General features: G+C 43.2%; 1 protein-coding gene across 4 annotated transcripts in view; it reads right to left on the bottom strand.

Moving 5' to 3' along the window:
• Positions 1–16,286, bottom strand: part of Slc41a2 (solute carrier family 41 member 2) — a 67,422-nt gene that overhangs the window by 16,151 nt on the left and 34,985 nt on the right. For all 4 annotated transcript variants that reach the window (XM_051206215.1, XM_051206216.1, XM_051206214.1 and 1 more), the window contains exons 7-8: positions 7,068–7,215; positions 5,139–5,218 (exon numbers count right to left, since the gene is read on the bottom strand). In XM_051206215.1, the coding sequence (XP_051062172.1) occupies positions 5,139–5,218; positions 7,068–7,215 (228 nt within the window). The remainder of the gene's footprint in view (positions 1–5,138; positions 5,219–7,067; positions 7,216–16,286) is intronic.

The following is a 16,286-nucleotide window of genomic DNA, read 5'->3' as shown; positions in this document are numbered from 1 at the left end:
CTGCTTAGTGACAACTATGCCTTTAAGTCTGGAGTTCTCTGTCAGGGCTCCCTTTTGCAGTCTGCAATGATAGCAGCACACCCCACACAGCATGAGTGTACTTGTGCTAACACTATATTCACAAGGCCAGTGACTCATCCTCCTGAGTGAATTAATGCATCCCAGCAACTGAAGGGGGGAGAGCGTTTGCCCAAAGGACGGAAGAGCTGTCACAGAGATTCTGGGGAAGCAGAGAGGAAGAAGCTGATTAAAATGGGGCTTCGGTTCACAGCCTCTCAAAATGCAGCAGAATCGGCAGTAAGAATGGACTTGATACAAAGCAAAAGGCCGCAGATAACATTTCCCAACAGCAGCTACTTCCGCAGAATGCCAGTGTGTTTTCCCTCCTCCTCATTCGGGGGACTCTCTCAGTGTAATATTCCATCTGGTGTCTTATTAGATGGGGATGCTTCAGTGGAGATACAGACAGCATGCACTATTAGGCTTGAGCCGCTCTACCACAGCTGAGATTTTCCTGAGTCTGGGCTATTAATGATCATCTGTAGTTCTCTCAGAGAGCTACAGATGCCTTGGTAGAAATCTGTAGAAACACCATTTATCACTTCCGTGCTGCCGTATGCATGGAAGTCATCTCAAAGCCTTCTGCCGTGACTTTAGAAACACTCTAATAGTGCTTCTCCCCATGAGGAGAAGCAACGTTACTAGTGAAGACACCAGTAAATGGCAGCTCGTCACAGTCTTGTCAGGGTGGCTGGTTACATCCTTTAATTACTGCAAAATCACTACCTTGGGATAGCTTTCTCTGATGTCAAAGAATGCTTTCTTGATACTGTTTTCTACACTTGCTTTTAAGAATTTGTTATTAACATAGCTTCTGAATTATTTAAATTCTACAGACACTAATTGCATTATTAAAGCAAGCGAAAACCTCTAAACATAGCCTTGTATAAATTAAAATAATCAGTAGAAAAAGCCTGTCAATATACTAAAGAGTTAGCGAGACTCCTCAGTATGCACCGGAGCTAATTTTAGGTATATCATGCTAGAATAAGCTCATTAATAGTAAAAATACCTGGTGCTAACAAGGGATTACCAGCAGGTTCATCTCAGGAGTCCCTTAAAAGTCTGTTTCCAGCAAAGGTTTCACGTTCACATTAAAGATTATGTTTCAGATTCTATCAAGAATGTTTCTTTGCATATCTTCAATGGAACCCAATATGAAAGTTCATTTCCTTAAAAGGCAAATTATGCTCCTAATCTGCTCAGCAACTGATCTAGCACCTCCCATGTGAACTATGTGTTTCAGCCCCTTCACGTGCCCCTGCGAGACCACCCTCCAAACAGGACTCCCCATCAGTGCTCATACGCAGTAGTCTTTGGTTTCAGGAGGTGCACAGGGATGGAGAGATGGAGAGACACGCCCCCTTTTCTATATTCCAAGTGCAGGCAAAGCCCCTTACATCTGGATAAGGGCTGGTACATTAAACTCCCATACCCCATCTGCCTTTATTTACTGTTTTCCTACACTGTGCATAAGCTGACTAATAACTGACCAAGTCTCTCTCCATATTTTCCACCCTAGCTCATGCATTTTCTAATGAGGGCATAGGGAAGAAATACTGTATTCCTCTAGTGTATAAAGTATGTGTGTGTATGTATGTATATTCTCTATATGTGTGTAATATAACCATAAGATATGTATATGTATAACTTTATACTCAGCCATATATATGATAGGTATAAAAATATACATGTAATGTTCATTTGTATAGACATCTTTAGGGGAAATTATTTTAAATGGCTCCTTCAGAAAATGAATTTTTTAAAAAAAAAAAAAACAGTTTAAAAAACACTGCCCTGGGTTAGAACTCCCTGCCCAGCATGTATAAATGAGTTACAGGTAGTTGAGACAACCTCCTAAATCCTTAGAATGGCCACGAGTGGCTCCTGCAACATAGAGTTCCATCGTTGTTCTTTGCGCGCCGTGACAGGAAGGCTGGGAAACCGGTCCTGGGGGGTCGTTCCAGTTACTTGGCACAAGTGAGCCTGTCAGCTGTGAGTCCCCTCCTCAGTCTCCGTCCTCCCTTACCCTGCTTCCACCAGACTCTCGATGAGGGAGCCTTTCTCCCTTGCTCTACTCGGGTATGGCGGGCCTGTCTTTCGCCCCTCATCATTCCCATCCCTCGTGCGGTCCCAATCTGCCCTCCATCGTTCCTCTGCCCACTTGCTAACACCCCTAACACTGCTCATCACAGATAAAGGCTCTCTTAGACTTCCATCCTAACCCTCTTTACACCACCACAACGTAATAATAATAATAATAAAAACTACAGGTGCTGCTTCCAAGGTCTATATTCTAATATTTAATAAGTAAAAGCACACTTATAGGGGAGCACAGGCTTGAGTCCATTCAAGTTTACAAAGCATGTTCCAGACAGCCACAGAGAATACTGTTTCACCCCCCTGAAGAAGCCCACTTATCAGCAAATGTGGACTACAGAGGGCCCCATGGGAACTCTGAAACAACCCAGGCTATGCTAAGGCCTTTGGTTGTCCACAAGAGACAGCAAGGCCCTATTGATCAAGATGACCCTATACAACTCACTGACAGGAACGTCTTCAAGCTCATGGACAGTGCATGACAGTCAGGTGGAGGGAGGCATACAAAGGAAAAACTAGAAATGCCATTCTGTGTAAGAAAATGCCATTTTATTGTGCTTAGTGTTTTTTAAAAATAACTAAAGTATGAATAATAATGCACTATGGGGTTTAAAACAAAGAAAAATACGACAGAAGACAGAAGGGTTTAATGGTACAAATCTCTGATCCTATATACAAAATGGTATTTTATTTGAAAAATAGCATTGGGGTGCCCCAAAACAACACAGGCTACTGCTAGTGCTCTTGATTACCTATTAGAACTTGATATTAAGACCTTCTTGCTGAAGACAGCATATATATGCACTGGTGACAGAACTTGGAGACATCAAGCTGGTACTGACCCAAGAAGCTTTCTCCCTGCAGACTAGTTTCAGAATGCTGGGAGGTGCTTATGTGGGCTGCCTGACTGGGAGTAGCCGTCAACAATCTTGCCCAGCTGTGAATCTTGTGGAATGTAATAAAGACTGGCATAAGCAAGACATGCCCGCAGGTGCAGTAGTGGTGCAGGTGCTATGAAGGGAACCAACCACCTTCTGTTGGGTTTAAGGCCCAGCTACAGGGAGAAACACATGCCTGGTACTAGAGATCTTGTCAAGAATCCATGCCTGGGAGCTTACAGGCCCAAGAGTGAACCTGACACTGTATTATGCTCAAAGAACATAGTATTGCACGGCCCTCTCATTACGTTTGTATACATAGATGAGTAGGACCTCCAGACATGGGCAGTAGTTACTGCAGAAACTCACAACTAGTCAAAGTACAGACTGTGTTTGTCCGGATAAGATCTGCACAACCCAGTCAACATTCTTGCATAGAGTGGGAAGGGGTTCATGAGCCTCTACCCCTAACTGAGGGGTTATGGACAGTAACAATTTCTGGAGTAGGTAAAGTCAGTTTTATTTAAGGGTGTGTGTGGTGGTTTGAAAGAAAATGGCCCTCAAAGGGTATACCTCTCTTAGGAGGTGTGTCTTTGTTAGGGTAGGTATGGCCTTGTTGGAGGAAGTGTGCTCACTGTGGAGGCGGGATTTAAGATTTCACAGATGCTCAAGCCATGCCCAGTGAGGCAGACCACTTCCTGTTGCCTACAAGTCCAGATGTAGGAACATCAGCTCTGTGTCATGTCGGCCTGCACACCACCATGATAATAATGGACGAAACCTCTGAAAATGTGAGCCACCTCAGTTAAATGTTTTCCTTAGTAAGAGTTGCCGTGGTCATGGTGTCTCTCCACAGCAGTGCAAGCCTTAACTAAGACAGCGTGGTTCCTGGTAAACTGACAACGTTCTAGTGAATGCCCCATGCCCTAACACAAACTAGAGGTGACGGTTGTTAAAGAAAAACACCAAGGAGGACATGAAGGTTGGAGGCTAGGAATATCCCTGGGATAGCCAGGGAGAGCAGTGGGAATTGGACATGATCAAATTGTGTGACAGTCTCGAAGAATTAATAAAATACTTAAAAAGAAAATAATGCTATGAGTCGAGGCTGAATTTCATGTAACAGCACATGTCAGGCCCTGGGCTCATTCCCTAGTCCACTAATAAGTAAGTAAATAAATATATAACCTCTAATTCAGTGGGTCATCAAGCATGGTCTTGGGTAGAAAGCTTAGATTCAGACATTCCAATACTTCCAGCAGAAGTTATTAGCACAGTAATGGCTTACAGTAACCTGTAGTCAAAAATTCTGTTAATTTAATGCTTACTGAATTTAATTGGTCACAGAACTCACTTCTCAAATCGTACTTATTAATATCTTACAGAGCAAGTGTGACCAATGCATTTTAGAAAATGCTATTTGTTCTGAGGCATGTAAACATTTAATGGTATCCGAGTCATATCAACACAGACAAGCTTTACTTTAAACACATGCATATATGTATCAGATAACTCACATAAATTAGTAGTTGTATGTTTTAAGAGAGAAAAATAGTATAGATTTGGGAATTAAGCAGATCTGGCTTTGGAGTTTGACTCACCATCATACAGGAGGTATTCCATCTTGGACTAATTACTTACATGAGGATTAAATCATATATAACAGGCATAAAAGACTTGTGGTTAGTTGACACTTACATAGATGCATAATAAATATCAGATTATTCGAGGAGGGTGAGAAATAGCACATCCCTTGCATATTTAGACATTATTCAGTGCTTTTTTTTTTTTTTTTTTTTTTTTGCAGGGAACCAGTTCCAATTTCGAGCACCCACATAGTAGTTCCCAACCATCTGTAACTCTAGTTCTAGATTCAATGCCCTCTTCTGATCTCTGTGGGCACAAGCACACACGCACTACACCAACACACACTGAGGAACAGCTCTTTTCCAAAAAGTATTCTCTGTACGGAGACCACTCTGTACGGAGAATTTCCACTCTGAGTCACATCTTGAGTTTGAAGGAAGACATGGATGGAGTAGGAAGATGTGTGGGTACCTAAAAGTGATGTCATCATGAGGCAGTACCTTCAAGTCTTACCATTGATAACTGGCGTGTAAACGACAATCCCAACCAAGTTTGGGTCAGATACAGTTGTGTCCAGAATAAGGCCCCCAATGCTGAAAGAAAGAAAACCACATATTAGGAAAGAAGAATGGAAGAGAATCTCAAGTTGTTCTGAGATTCAGACACCCCTGCCTTGTAGAGAACAATGTTTATTTATGCATCATAAAAATCAGGCAAAGAGTATTCAAAGAAGAAGTCAACATTAACAGCAACAAATTGGAAATAAAAGTGGCCATGGGGCAGGAGAGGCTCAGTGGATGAGGAACTGACTATATAAGCACAAAGCCTTGAGTTTAGAGCCCAACACCCACTCAAGTCCAGGTGTGGGAAGAGGAGCCTGTGGTCTCTGCAGTGGGGGGCAGACACACAGGGATCTTCAGGTTGCTAGCCATGCTGGCCAGCCAATCAGTGATCTCCAGGTTCAGTGAGTGCCACAGGAGACACTCTGACCCTGGTGTGGACCTCCGGCCTCCACAGCTGGATCCCGGGGCACACACCAGCATACATGCAGACTACACACACTAAACAACAAACACCATAACCATCCAGTAATGTGTGTGCATTAGTTTTTGTTTGTTTGTTTCATTTATCTTTGTCCTCTCCATTGGGGGAGCAAGGTCTTGCTATATAGCCCAAGATTGCCCTGAACTTACAGCAGTCCTCTGCCTCAGCCTATCAAGTGCTGGGATTATAGGTATGTGTCATAATTTCCAGATTATACATATGGTAACCGCACTAAACTATCAAGAAGGACCTATGAGACATTGTTAACTATTTCAAGGCCTTAAAACAATGAGACTATTGGTCCCTTCAAAGTCTTCTGCACATAGTATTTTTCATTTTGTTTAGTTTGAGACAGGGTCTCGCTATATAGCTCTAGCTGGCCTGGAGCTTGCTAGCTTCAACCTCCTAGAAATCCACCAGCAAAACAATGTCTTCTCATCTTTAAAGCAAGCAGGCATTAAAGGGGCGGTTTCTACTGTGCTAAAACTAGAAGGATCGCCATTGTATTACCACGGAGAGCTGTAGCAATGGAAAGAGCTGAGCTTGAGAAGTCTGGGAAGTAAGATGGCTATTTTAATACAACTCAGTGGCAAGCCATACACTTTCAGTATCTCAACGGAACCCGGAGGCTTGTCTGTGGTTTATTTACTATAAGATGCCGTCAGTCCCAATGCCCATAGAATCCTGTTGCCTAAATCTTCCAGGAAATGCAATCTACCTACAAATGACCCACATGCTGTCACAGACCAAAAGCGCTGGCATCGTCTGACAGTCGTTCTTAACCCCGTTCCCAGACTCTTTGCACTAGGAGTCACTTTCCACTGTAGCCTCGACGTTGCTAAGCAGCATGTAAAAATTCTATTTCTCACTTTTAGTTTTAGACCTGTATTTAGTGACTTCTGTGGTGGATAAGGATGCATCTCAAAGCTTCCACAAATGCCTTCTCTCTATATCTGACAATCAGCCAATCCCACATTTGTTTTCCTAATCCTGAGAGGTATCTTTCCTTATGTTCACTGCCCTATACTCTGAAGAGCTGGTCTCCGGCACAGAGGCACAGCTGTCATCCTCTAGCTCCTCTTAATGGCTTTCCATTCTTGATTTTGATCTTTGTATTATCCAAATCCAAAGAGCACACACGACTCTCAGTTTACCACATTTTACAGAGCATTCCTACTCTCTCCCAGATTGCCTTTTTCATCAACTGTGGACAGAGCAAGCATCTCTCCATTGCAACAGACCTGTAGCAATGTTATTCTGGGTGGCTAATATTCCATTTTGCAGCCCCACTAGGATTCATCTAACCCATGCCCCACTGCTAGTCCAAGAAACTGGTTTAGTACCATACGCACCTACACAGAACATGCTCATTCCCCCTCCCACTCCCCCAACACTCACCTGCTAATGACCATGGCTGTTATGACCGGCTCCCAGCCTGAGTGGAGCACTGTCCTGGTAGCAGGATGTTTGGCAGCGATTATAATCCAAATAGGTGTCAAAGCCAAGAAAAAGGCACAAACTAATGGAGAGATGTAATAATATGTCTCTAGAATAAAGGAAAAAAGAGACATTTCAATCCCTCTTCTTCCCAATAGAAAATCTAAACTACCAAAAAAAAATTTTTTTACCAGATTTATTATCAGACATATTAAGTGTCTTTATACCCAAAATTTAGGGCTGTAAATAAAATCCAATGCCAAGATGGTGGCCCATTCCCCCTACCCAGCAATCAGGAGGCTGGGGCTTAGAAACCACAAGTTTAAGGCTGGTGTGTGCTACACAAATGTTCTTCTATTCTTCTAAAACATCAATTAATGTAACCGAAGAAGAACGTTAATTTCCCAAACATTTCTTCTGAGACAGCAGTGCAGCCCACACAAGAAAAGTGTGGACACTAGGAAGGACAACAAGCAGAGTGAGTCATCACCACGACAGCCGCCAAGGCCTTGCTCTACCTCTGTGGCACATGCCTGGGTCACAAATAGGGAAAAAAGTTAAACAATGAGTACCCACGTGGATGCACAAAAAAGCTAAAGCAAGTTACCAAACACTTGCCCCAAACACTGTCTAGGTGTTTCCCAAGAGAACCGGAAGCACATATTTTCACACAGACACCCCTAAGTGAATTTCCACCACAGCACTATCTGCAAAAGTGGACAGGATCTGAGCATCTGTCAAGTGGTTGATGAAGAAAATGCAGTATCTCCATCCAAGAGAGCCCTGGCCATGTTATTAACTCGTTCTGGGGCGCTCTTGAGCACTGAAGACTCGGTGATAGCTCCTGTGAGAATACAGGAGACCCCTGAAAACACCATGCTGGGCAAAAGACACCAGCCATGAGATGAAAGGTTCAGAAGAAGCAAATCCAACAGACAGACTAGATCGGCGTGGTTGCCAGGAGTCAGAAAGAGCATCGTGAGGAACGGGCTTCTGTAGGGTCGGTGAAGATGGAGGGGTTAGGGAGACTCCACCGCGCTGTTCAAATGGGAAGGAGGGCTGCATGGTGGTGTTACCTGACTCTTAAGGGCTTTAATAGAAAATAAAAAGGGAAAACAAAAAAGGAGAGAGAGTATAGCCAAGCGGACATAATACTAATGCTGAGGTTGAGTGTCTGCAAGTGCACTTTCCAGACTATTTTTATGATTGCAGCTCCTCTGAAAGTATAAAGTATAAAGCCAGTTTCTTTGGCATTAAAAAAGTGGGAGAACCATCACGAAACCAATACTCCCATATGAGTTACTATAACTGTTCTATTTCAACCCACTGTTTAAGTGATGTCATAAAATTAAAGAATCACTTTTATAAAACCACTAATGACACAATTTGCAAAAGAAAATGGTCATTTAAGGCCTAAGACAAACTTCTACATCATATTAAAATGTGAGATAATGCCCTTTTTCTAAATGAAGCATGTTTAGTAGATCCTGTTTAAAGTAATATTTTGTATGAAGAGCTCAATACATCACAAGTATTGTGGTAAGCTGTATACTGACCTACAATATATCTGAATGCTACCAGATATGACAAAGTCAAAGAGTTTGACATGAGAAGGCTGTGTGGATGATTTCAGTGAGCCCTAAATGTGATCACTGGCATCCACAAGACAGGGAAACAGGACAAGAAAGAGTAGCGTGAACAGAAGCAGGCACTGCAAACCATGAGCGCAAGCAGCCGCCAGATGGAAAGGGCGGGAAACGGGTTCTCCCCCTCAACTTCTAGAAATAGCCATCACTGCCAACACCTTGGCATCTGTCCTACACGATTTCGGGTGTCTAACCTCTAGAACTAAGAAAACAAACCAGTGTTGTTTCAAACCACCACGTTTTTACTAATTCGGCAAAGTGTTACACGACAGCAACTAAAACACGTGAAACTTTGGGATTTCACACTCAGCGAGAGTGCACATATGCAGTAGTTAATTCAGCGCTGAAATAAACTACAAAAAAGTAGAGTCACTAAGCCAAAGTTGTACTAATTACTCTGATTCCGCTGAACTGTCTAACACGACCACACTTCTGTGGTCCCAGCTCCGACCTGGGGTAAATAAAGCTGGCAGCATTTTCCAGCGGCTTTGACATCACTTCATGGATGGCATTTGTCCTTATCTAAATTCCCAACTGCAGAGTGACAAATCTTACATACCCACTGTGTGACCAACACAGTGACACACACTTTCTCCAGAGTCCACTAATAACAGTCACACTCTCCTGGAGAAATGAGCTCTCAAAACCACTCAAAGATGTCACAGTGCTTTAAATAAATCTCCCGAACAGAGTGGCAGACAAGGTAAGTTTGTACTCCTCATGCTGACACATGAAGTTGTGAGACTCTGGAACATGCAAAAACAGCTAGGGGGCGCCCTGGTTCTCTCAAGGCATTGAAGTGGCTCCCACAGAGCTTTAACAAGCCACCTTCCCAAGGTAATGTGGAAGAATGAAATGAATCCGACTCTGCTTCTGAGATCCTGCCTAAAAAGAGAAAAACTGGTCATTCAAGTTAATAAATGTTCACTCTCTTTTGATAGTGAGTGTTCACTCATGTTTTCTGCCTTAATCGGTCCCTTTTTAAATGAACTTCTGTAGTACCAGGTGGTGGGAATGTCCAAAAGATAAGGGACCTGTTATGTCAACTCCAGCCTTGGAAATAAGTCTACGAATGGCCCAAGAATAGAACTTGGCATTGAAAGTCCTTACCTAAAATTAAGGGTTGGTGCATGCCTTTAAACAGAGCACTTGGGAGGCAGAGACAGGTGGATCTCTGTGAGTTCAAGGCCAGCCCGGTCTACAAAATGAATTCCAGGACAGCCAGGAATGTTACACAGAGAAACCCAATCTCGGAAAAAAAAAAATAAATAAAAATAAAATTAATGGGACATTCCCCATTTTACTTCTACAGCTGGAGAATACAGCTTATGGGTGGCCAAAGTGTCTATGAGCTACAACAACAGCTGTACCGATGCTGGTAGGTAAGGTTACAGACACTGCTCATAATTATGTCCCAAACAAGGACAAAGGCGACTGGAAATGACTAGAGGACTCAAAAAAGCACAGATTCTGTTGTCCCCAGCAGATCAGTGAAGAACTGTTCAAGACCCCGCGACCCATCTCACCTAGGGAGAAAAACACTACCATTCCATTCGCCTGTGCTGCTAGGTAAATAGGACTATATATAAAGTCCATGGCCTGAAATGGCGGCAGCCTTTCTGCTCTGCTCTGCTCTGTCACAACCCATGAGGCAGGACCATGCCACCCGCCTGACTCCAAAGAAGAAATGCATGCCCAGTGAAAACTGACAGTTAGATCTTTGTTTTGTTTTTTTTTTGTTTTGTTTTGTTTTGTTTTGTTTTGTTTTGTTTTTGGTTTATTGTTTTGATGACAGTCTCACTATGTGGTTGGCCCAGAATTCACTAGATAGATCAGGCTGGCCTTGAACTCAGAGACCCATCTGCCTCCGATTCCCTAGCGCTGGCATTAAAGGTGTGCTGCATCAGCAGCCATAAAGGGAAGTCCCACGTGGAGATCTATGAGCAGCTGTAATCTTGTGTTATGCTTTGATTTGTATCACTGTGTTTCTTTTCCTTGCTGTTAGTTTAATGCACCGACAAACACTACAACAGTATACACATTTGACCTATTCAGCCACTGGGTTCCCTCTGTGGGTGGCTCGCTCACATTCTGCCATGCTATCTGTATAGAATTTGTTACTTCCTTTTTGACAACCCAGGGGTCTTACTCTTGAGCCCAGAAATTGCAGCAATGCAATATTATCAAAATTATTTACATTCTGAGAGTTTTTGCTGGGCCTCACAGCCAGAGTTAATAATATACCTTGAGGTCACTTATGACTGCTGTCCTACTGTGCATTCAACCTGTTTAACCTGCCTTTAAGAGAACAATGCAACAATCAACTTTACTTCCTTGGATTTCCCATGTAATCAATCCAAGCTATGCATAACTGTAATCTTAAATTACGTACTGTTCCATGCCTCTGACTAAAATATAATGCATGCGTACTATGATAATCGCTTGCTGGAAACAAGCAGTCTTATAAAATGAATATCCATCACGAATGTTGACTATACAATATATGGAAATTGTTTGGTGAACAATAATGTTTGTATTACTGTTTGCTATCTGGGTCAGCTGGAGTAGATGACTTCATCCCTGTAAAACTCAGTTAAGATTTCTGTAAAGTGTCCCTCATTCCTTCTCCAATGAATAACTTTGTTTGTTGCTCTCAAAGGACAGTGAAACACCCCCCCCCCTTTTAGGGACTGTGCTAGCTAGTTTCATGTCAACTTGACACACAAACTAGAGTTATCTGAAAGGAAGGTAAGCTTAAAAGGTATTTTCTTAATTAGTGATTGGTGGGGAGGGCCCAGACCCTTCTGGATGCTTTCATCCCTGGGCTGTGGTTCTGGGTTCTATAGGAAGCAGCTGAGCAAGTCAGGTAGAGCAAGCCAGTAGCAGCGCCCTCCATGGCCTCTGCATCAGCTCCCGCCTCCAGGTTCCTGCCCCGTTTGAGCTCCTGTCCTGACTCCCTTATGATGCACAGCAATGCCCTTTGCCCCCCATCTTGCTTTTTAGTCATGGTGTTTCATTACAATAATAGAAGCCTTAAGACAGAGAAACGCACTCAGACACACAGGGACAGACATTCTCAGGCACCAGACACAGCTACACTGGACAGAGTCACAAGGCATACTTCAGGCACAGACTCAGACTCATACAGTACAGGGCAGAAGTCACAGGGAGAGCGAGGTAGAGTTCAGACCTCGCCTTACTCTAAAATAAACACCAAGGGGAGTGAGACAGTGGCACATTATTGGTGTCTTGGAGTTTACTGTAGTGTATTCAAACTGATCACAGGAAGCTAAAGGAGTCACCCTACAAAAAAAGTAAATAAGCCATCCTGCCCCCATATGCTTTCAGTAGCACAGACAGACAGACAACCTGTGCTGGCACTGAAGAGGCCCACAAGGCTCGTGAGATGGCACACCAAGCCTATGGCCTGGGTCTCATCCCTAGAACCCACAGATAGGACAGAACCAAAGCCCACAAGTGGCCCCCTGACCTCTGCATGCCACAGCACACAATCCACTTCTCCACACAATAAGCAGACAGACAGACAGACAGAGTGCTGTACACACCTGAGCCCGGGAGCCAGGTCCTCAGGCCTCCTAGTCAACTCTACGTCAAATTTTACCTCAAGTTTAATAATTCATGGGTCTCATATACATAACTATTTTTTTATTATTTTTTTTTTGGTTTTTTGAGACAGGGTTTCTGTGTCACTCTGGCTGTCCTGTAGCTAACTCCCTTTGTAGACCAGGCTGGCCTCGAACTCAGAGCTCCACCTGCCTCTGTCTCCAGTGCTGGGATTAAAGGCGTGTGCCACCATAGCCAGGCACATAATAGTTTTTTAAAGTTGTATTCTGGTGCTTCTTTTTGCATTAATTCACTTGCTGTGTTTATTGTTAACGTGCCTTAGCATCCTGAGGAAAGGCATCCTCTCTTCCAGAGTCTCGTCCAGTGAGGACATGCCTTAGCATCCTGAGGAAAGGCATCCTCTCTTCCAGAGTCTCGTCCAGTGAGGAGCTCTCATCTCCATTTGGGACCTTCTCATGCCTCTCTTAGACCAGACACATCAACTTCCAACCCCTGGATTGCAAGATCTCCTTCACTGTTTACAAGTACAGAGGTTACAAAAACAGATTTTTGGCCTCAGAAACCCTAAAGATTAAGGAGACAAGATTCCAGAGGGAGAAACTGAGGCAGGATGGGAAAGCAGAGAAAATAACGGGGTGTGGGAGGTGAAAGGAAGCTCATAGCCCTGAGTCTGGTTAACATTTCTCCAGCTCAAAGTCAAGAATCCAGCAATAAACAAACTCAGCTGAAGACTGACTGCACAGACGCAGTATTCCTCCGCAGGGATGTTTCCAAGGTGATGCTAAAACAGCAGCTACCCACACTGCATGACCTGTGACTTAACTCCACTCCTTTCCCAGATGTAAACTGAGAATCTCACCAACACTCACGAAATTCCTTCAGTTAGAGCCTGCCTATTTTTCTTCCACCCTCGTGCTGGGCAGCTCTACCTAATCAGCCTGTATTCCCATTCCACAGTCCCCGGGAAGGTGCCTCACCTTATGGTCTCACTTACTAAAAGAAAATGGAGTTCCTTAGAAAGCTTTACACTCTAGAAGCCAAACATCTACATGAGACCACTGTTAAGGACGCCCGGGTGCAAGTCTCTTGAGAAGCCCACACCTACGCCTTAGGAAGATGTTGACCTTTTCCTACATGCTTTCTCTCCACAAAGCCAAAGCTCAAGCCTGTGTGAAAACCTTCTCTTGATAAGCTCCAAGTCTGCTTTGAAAAAAGAAATCTGAAGACAAGAACAAAGAAACAGCCAGCAACGGTTGTGTTGAGAAGTTTCAGCTGCTGGCTCAGTGATGGAATCTGACAGCTCTTAAAGATTCTTGCATATGGAGCAATTGCCCTACAAACGGGCACAGCCTTTGCATTTCCCCTGCAAACCACACTAAACACATCATAACCACACAAGCCGGAGCTCACATTACCATAGTTCATCTCTTCCTTTCTTGCCATGTCTTCTTTCCATTTTCCAAAGTGTCACTAATCCCCAGAACTCTGTACTGAGCCAAGTTACTCTACACTGTGTCACTAATCCTGAGGCCTCGTGCAAAGGAAGCTTTTGTTAGAGTCAATCATTCTTGGGCAGTCACCATGCCAAAGTCGTTAGAGGGTCGCTTGAGTTAAGTTCTAAACATATTAACTAAATCGTTTTCAAAAGGCATAATGTACTTTGTAAAACAGTGTTTACTCAACACCTATTATGTATTCAGCACCAAGGGTACTACAAAAAAAATAAATTATAAAACACAATATTGTCAATAAGTTTGTATTTCAAAACAAAAGGTACAGCCACACACAGTACTCTAATTACTTCCTGCTATGAACTAAATAGGTTTTTTAAAGGAGAGAGGAAGACTGTATTTAGATAAAAAGTTATAGTCACTGGCCAAACATAAAGTCATAAAAGCCACCTCAGTGTATATAGTGCTATAACAAATTCAGACAAGCACAGGTAGACATATGTATGTATGTATGTATGTATGATGGATGGATCTGTGTATTTACTGACAGTGTTTCATAATGAAACAAGGTTGGCCTAGAGCTTGCCATGTAACCAGGCTGGATTTGAACTCAAGATCCTCTTGGCTCAGCTTTCTCAACATTGGGACTATAGGCTCACACCACAATCTCTAGCTCAGATAAGTCTTTATTGTCACAAAGAAGTGCAACTGAGTTTTGTATTCCTGATTGGCATTCTTCTGAAACCTTTTCATTCGTTTTAAAACCCTATTGTGGAATCCTGATTTTTTTTAAACATACGCGCGCACCACCGTGTCATCTACAGATTGGGATAACTAACTCTTCCTTTTCAAGTCGGAAGCCTTTTATCCCTTTTCATGTCTAACTGCTGTTAGTACTTGTAGTGTGTGCTGAACAGAAGTGAGAGCGGGCGCTCTTGCTCTGCATCTTCACAGAGGCCATGTTTTCACAGATGTACTTTTACCTGTTTGCTCGTGTTTTTCTGAGGCTGCATCAGCTCTGTCCAGCACAGCCGCTGCCGATGGTTTCCTTGAGGTATCTCCCTGGCCTTGCTATCAGGCTGAGGTGCTGGCCTCATAAAATGAGTGTGGATGTTCTGTCAGAATGCTTCTTGGGAGCATTTGTTTCCTGGGGCTTTAAATTTTTCAGCATTTGTTTGTGTGTGTATTCGGGTTGTTGAGATAAGGTCTGCTCTAGCAGAGACCAGCTTCCCATGCATGCAAACTTTTTAATCACTACTCCAGCCTACTTGCTACTTGACTCATCAGGTCTTCTGTATCTTCCTGACTCAATCTCAGTGGGTTTTTTTATTTATAGGAAGGTATCCACTCATTCCCCCAGAGGCTGGGCTTTTGACCCTTTCCATTCTAGAGTACCGACTACAATGCCTGTGCTTTCCTTTCTGGTCTTATTTATAGTCTTTTTTCTTCATAGTCTAAGGGAAGATATTGCCATTTTTTTTTTCACTTTAAGGAAAACCAACCCTTCATTTTGTTGGTTTGTTCCATAGCTTTCCTGCTTGGTTTAATTACAGTCATGCCCTTATTCACGCCTTCTGCAGACCTTGGGTTAGTTTGCTGTATTTTCAGTTTCCAGCTGTGTAGTTTTAGAATTGTCTGTTTCAGCTGTACTGCTGACTTTGTCTATATTTATATTTTTTCCCCACTGCTTTCTAGTTTCATTCCATCATGGTGACAAAAGATATAACATGATTCCCAAATGTGTTAAGATTTGTTAATGGCTTAGTATGGGGTCTGCTCTAGAACACGATCTGTGCACACAAGAATTACATCACTCCGCTGTTCACGGGACGTTTTGTAGGTAGTCAGCCTCCTGTGGTAGTGCCCACTTCAAATCCAGCTCTTCACGGCACTTCCAGATGACCTACCCGTTGTCAAAAGTGAGGTGTTTGTATTGTCCTCTACTTCTCTTCCAAACTGTCAATAACGTTCCTGCATTTAAGAGCACCGACATTGGGCACATATGTATTTACAACTGTTGTGCCCTCTCTCCACGAGCTGAGCCTGTGGAATTTTTCCTGTGTCCAATTCTTTGAACGTGTAGCCTCTATAGCCAAAGCTTTACGACTACCAAAAAGGTCCTCCTTTCTCTCCTTTCTTCCCTGCACACTGCTGAGTGTCTCCAGTGTAGTACAGAAAATACCGCTGTGTCCAAGGACCAAGCTTCTCAGCAAGATGAACGGCATCTGAGAATTTAAATGTACCTACTTCTAATCTTCGTATTCAGAATGGAAATGCCAGGCACCTAACTGCTGATCTTCTGAGGCCCCCTAGTGCTTGAGAGGCAGACACTTTGGCAATCCAACAAAATGACATTTCAGAATACCTGAAAGCTGTTAAATTACGTGTAGAATTAACCCATAGCGCATTTAAAAAGAAAATCCCTTAGGGGCATCAATTATACAGATGAAATGAAAAGGGTCTGTGACGATGCAAAGCCAACTTGAGGAAGACAAAGG

The sequence above is a fragment of the Phodopus roborovskii genome, unplaced genomic scaffold (genome assembly GCF_943737965.1).
Source record: "Phodopus roborovskii unplaced genomic scaffold, PHOROB, whole genome shotgun sequence".
NCBI classification, from domain to species: Eukaryota; Metazoa; Chordata; class Mammalia; order Rodentia; family Cricetidae; genus Phodopus; species Phodopus roborovskii.
The sequence above is the reverse complement of the archived record's forward strand: the minus strand, read 5'-3'. Positions and strand labels throughout refer to the sequence as shown.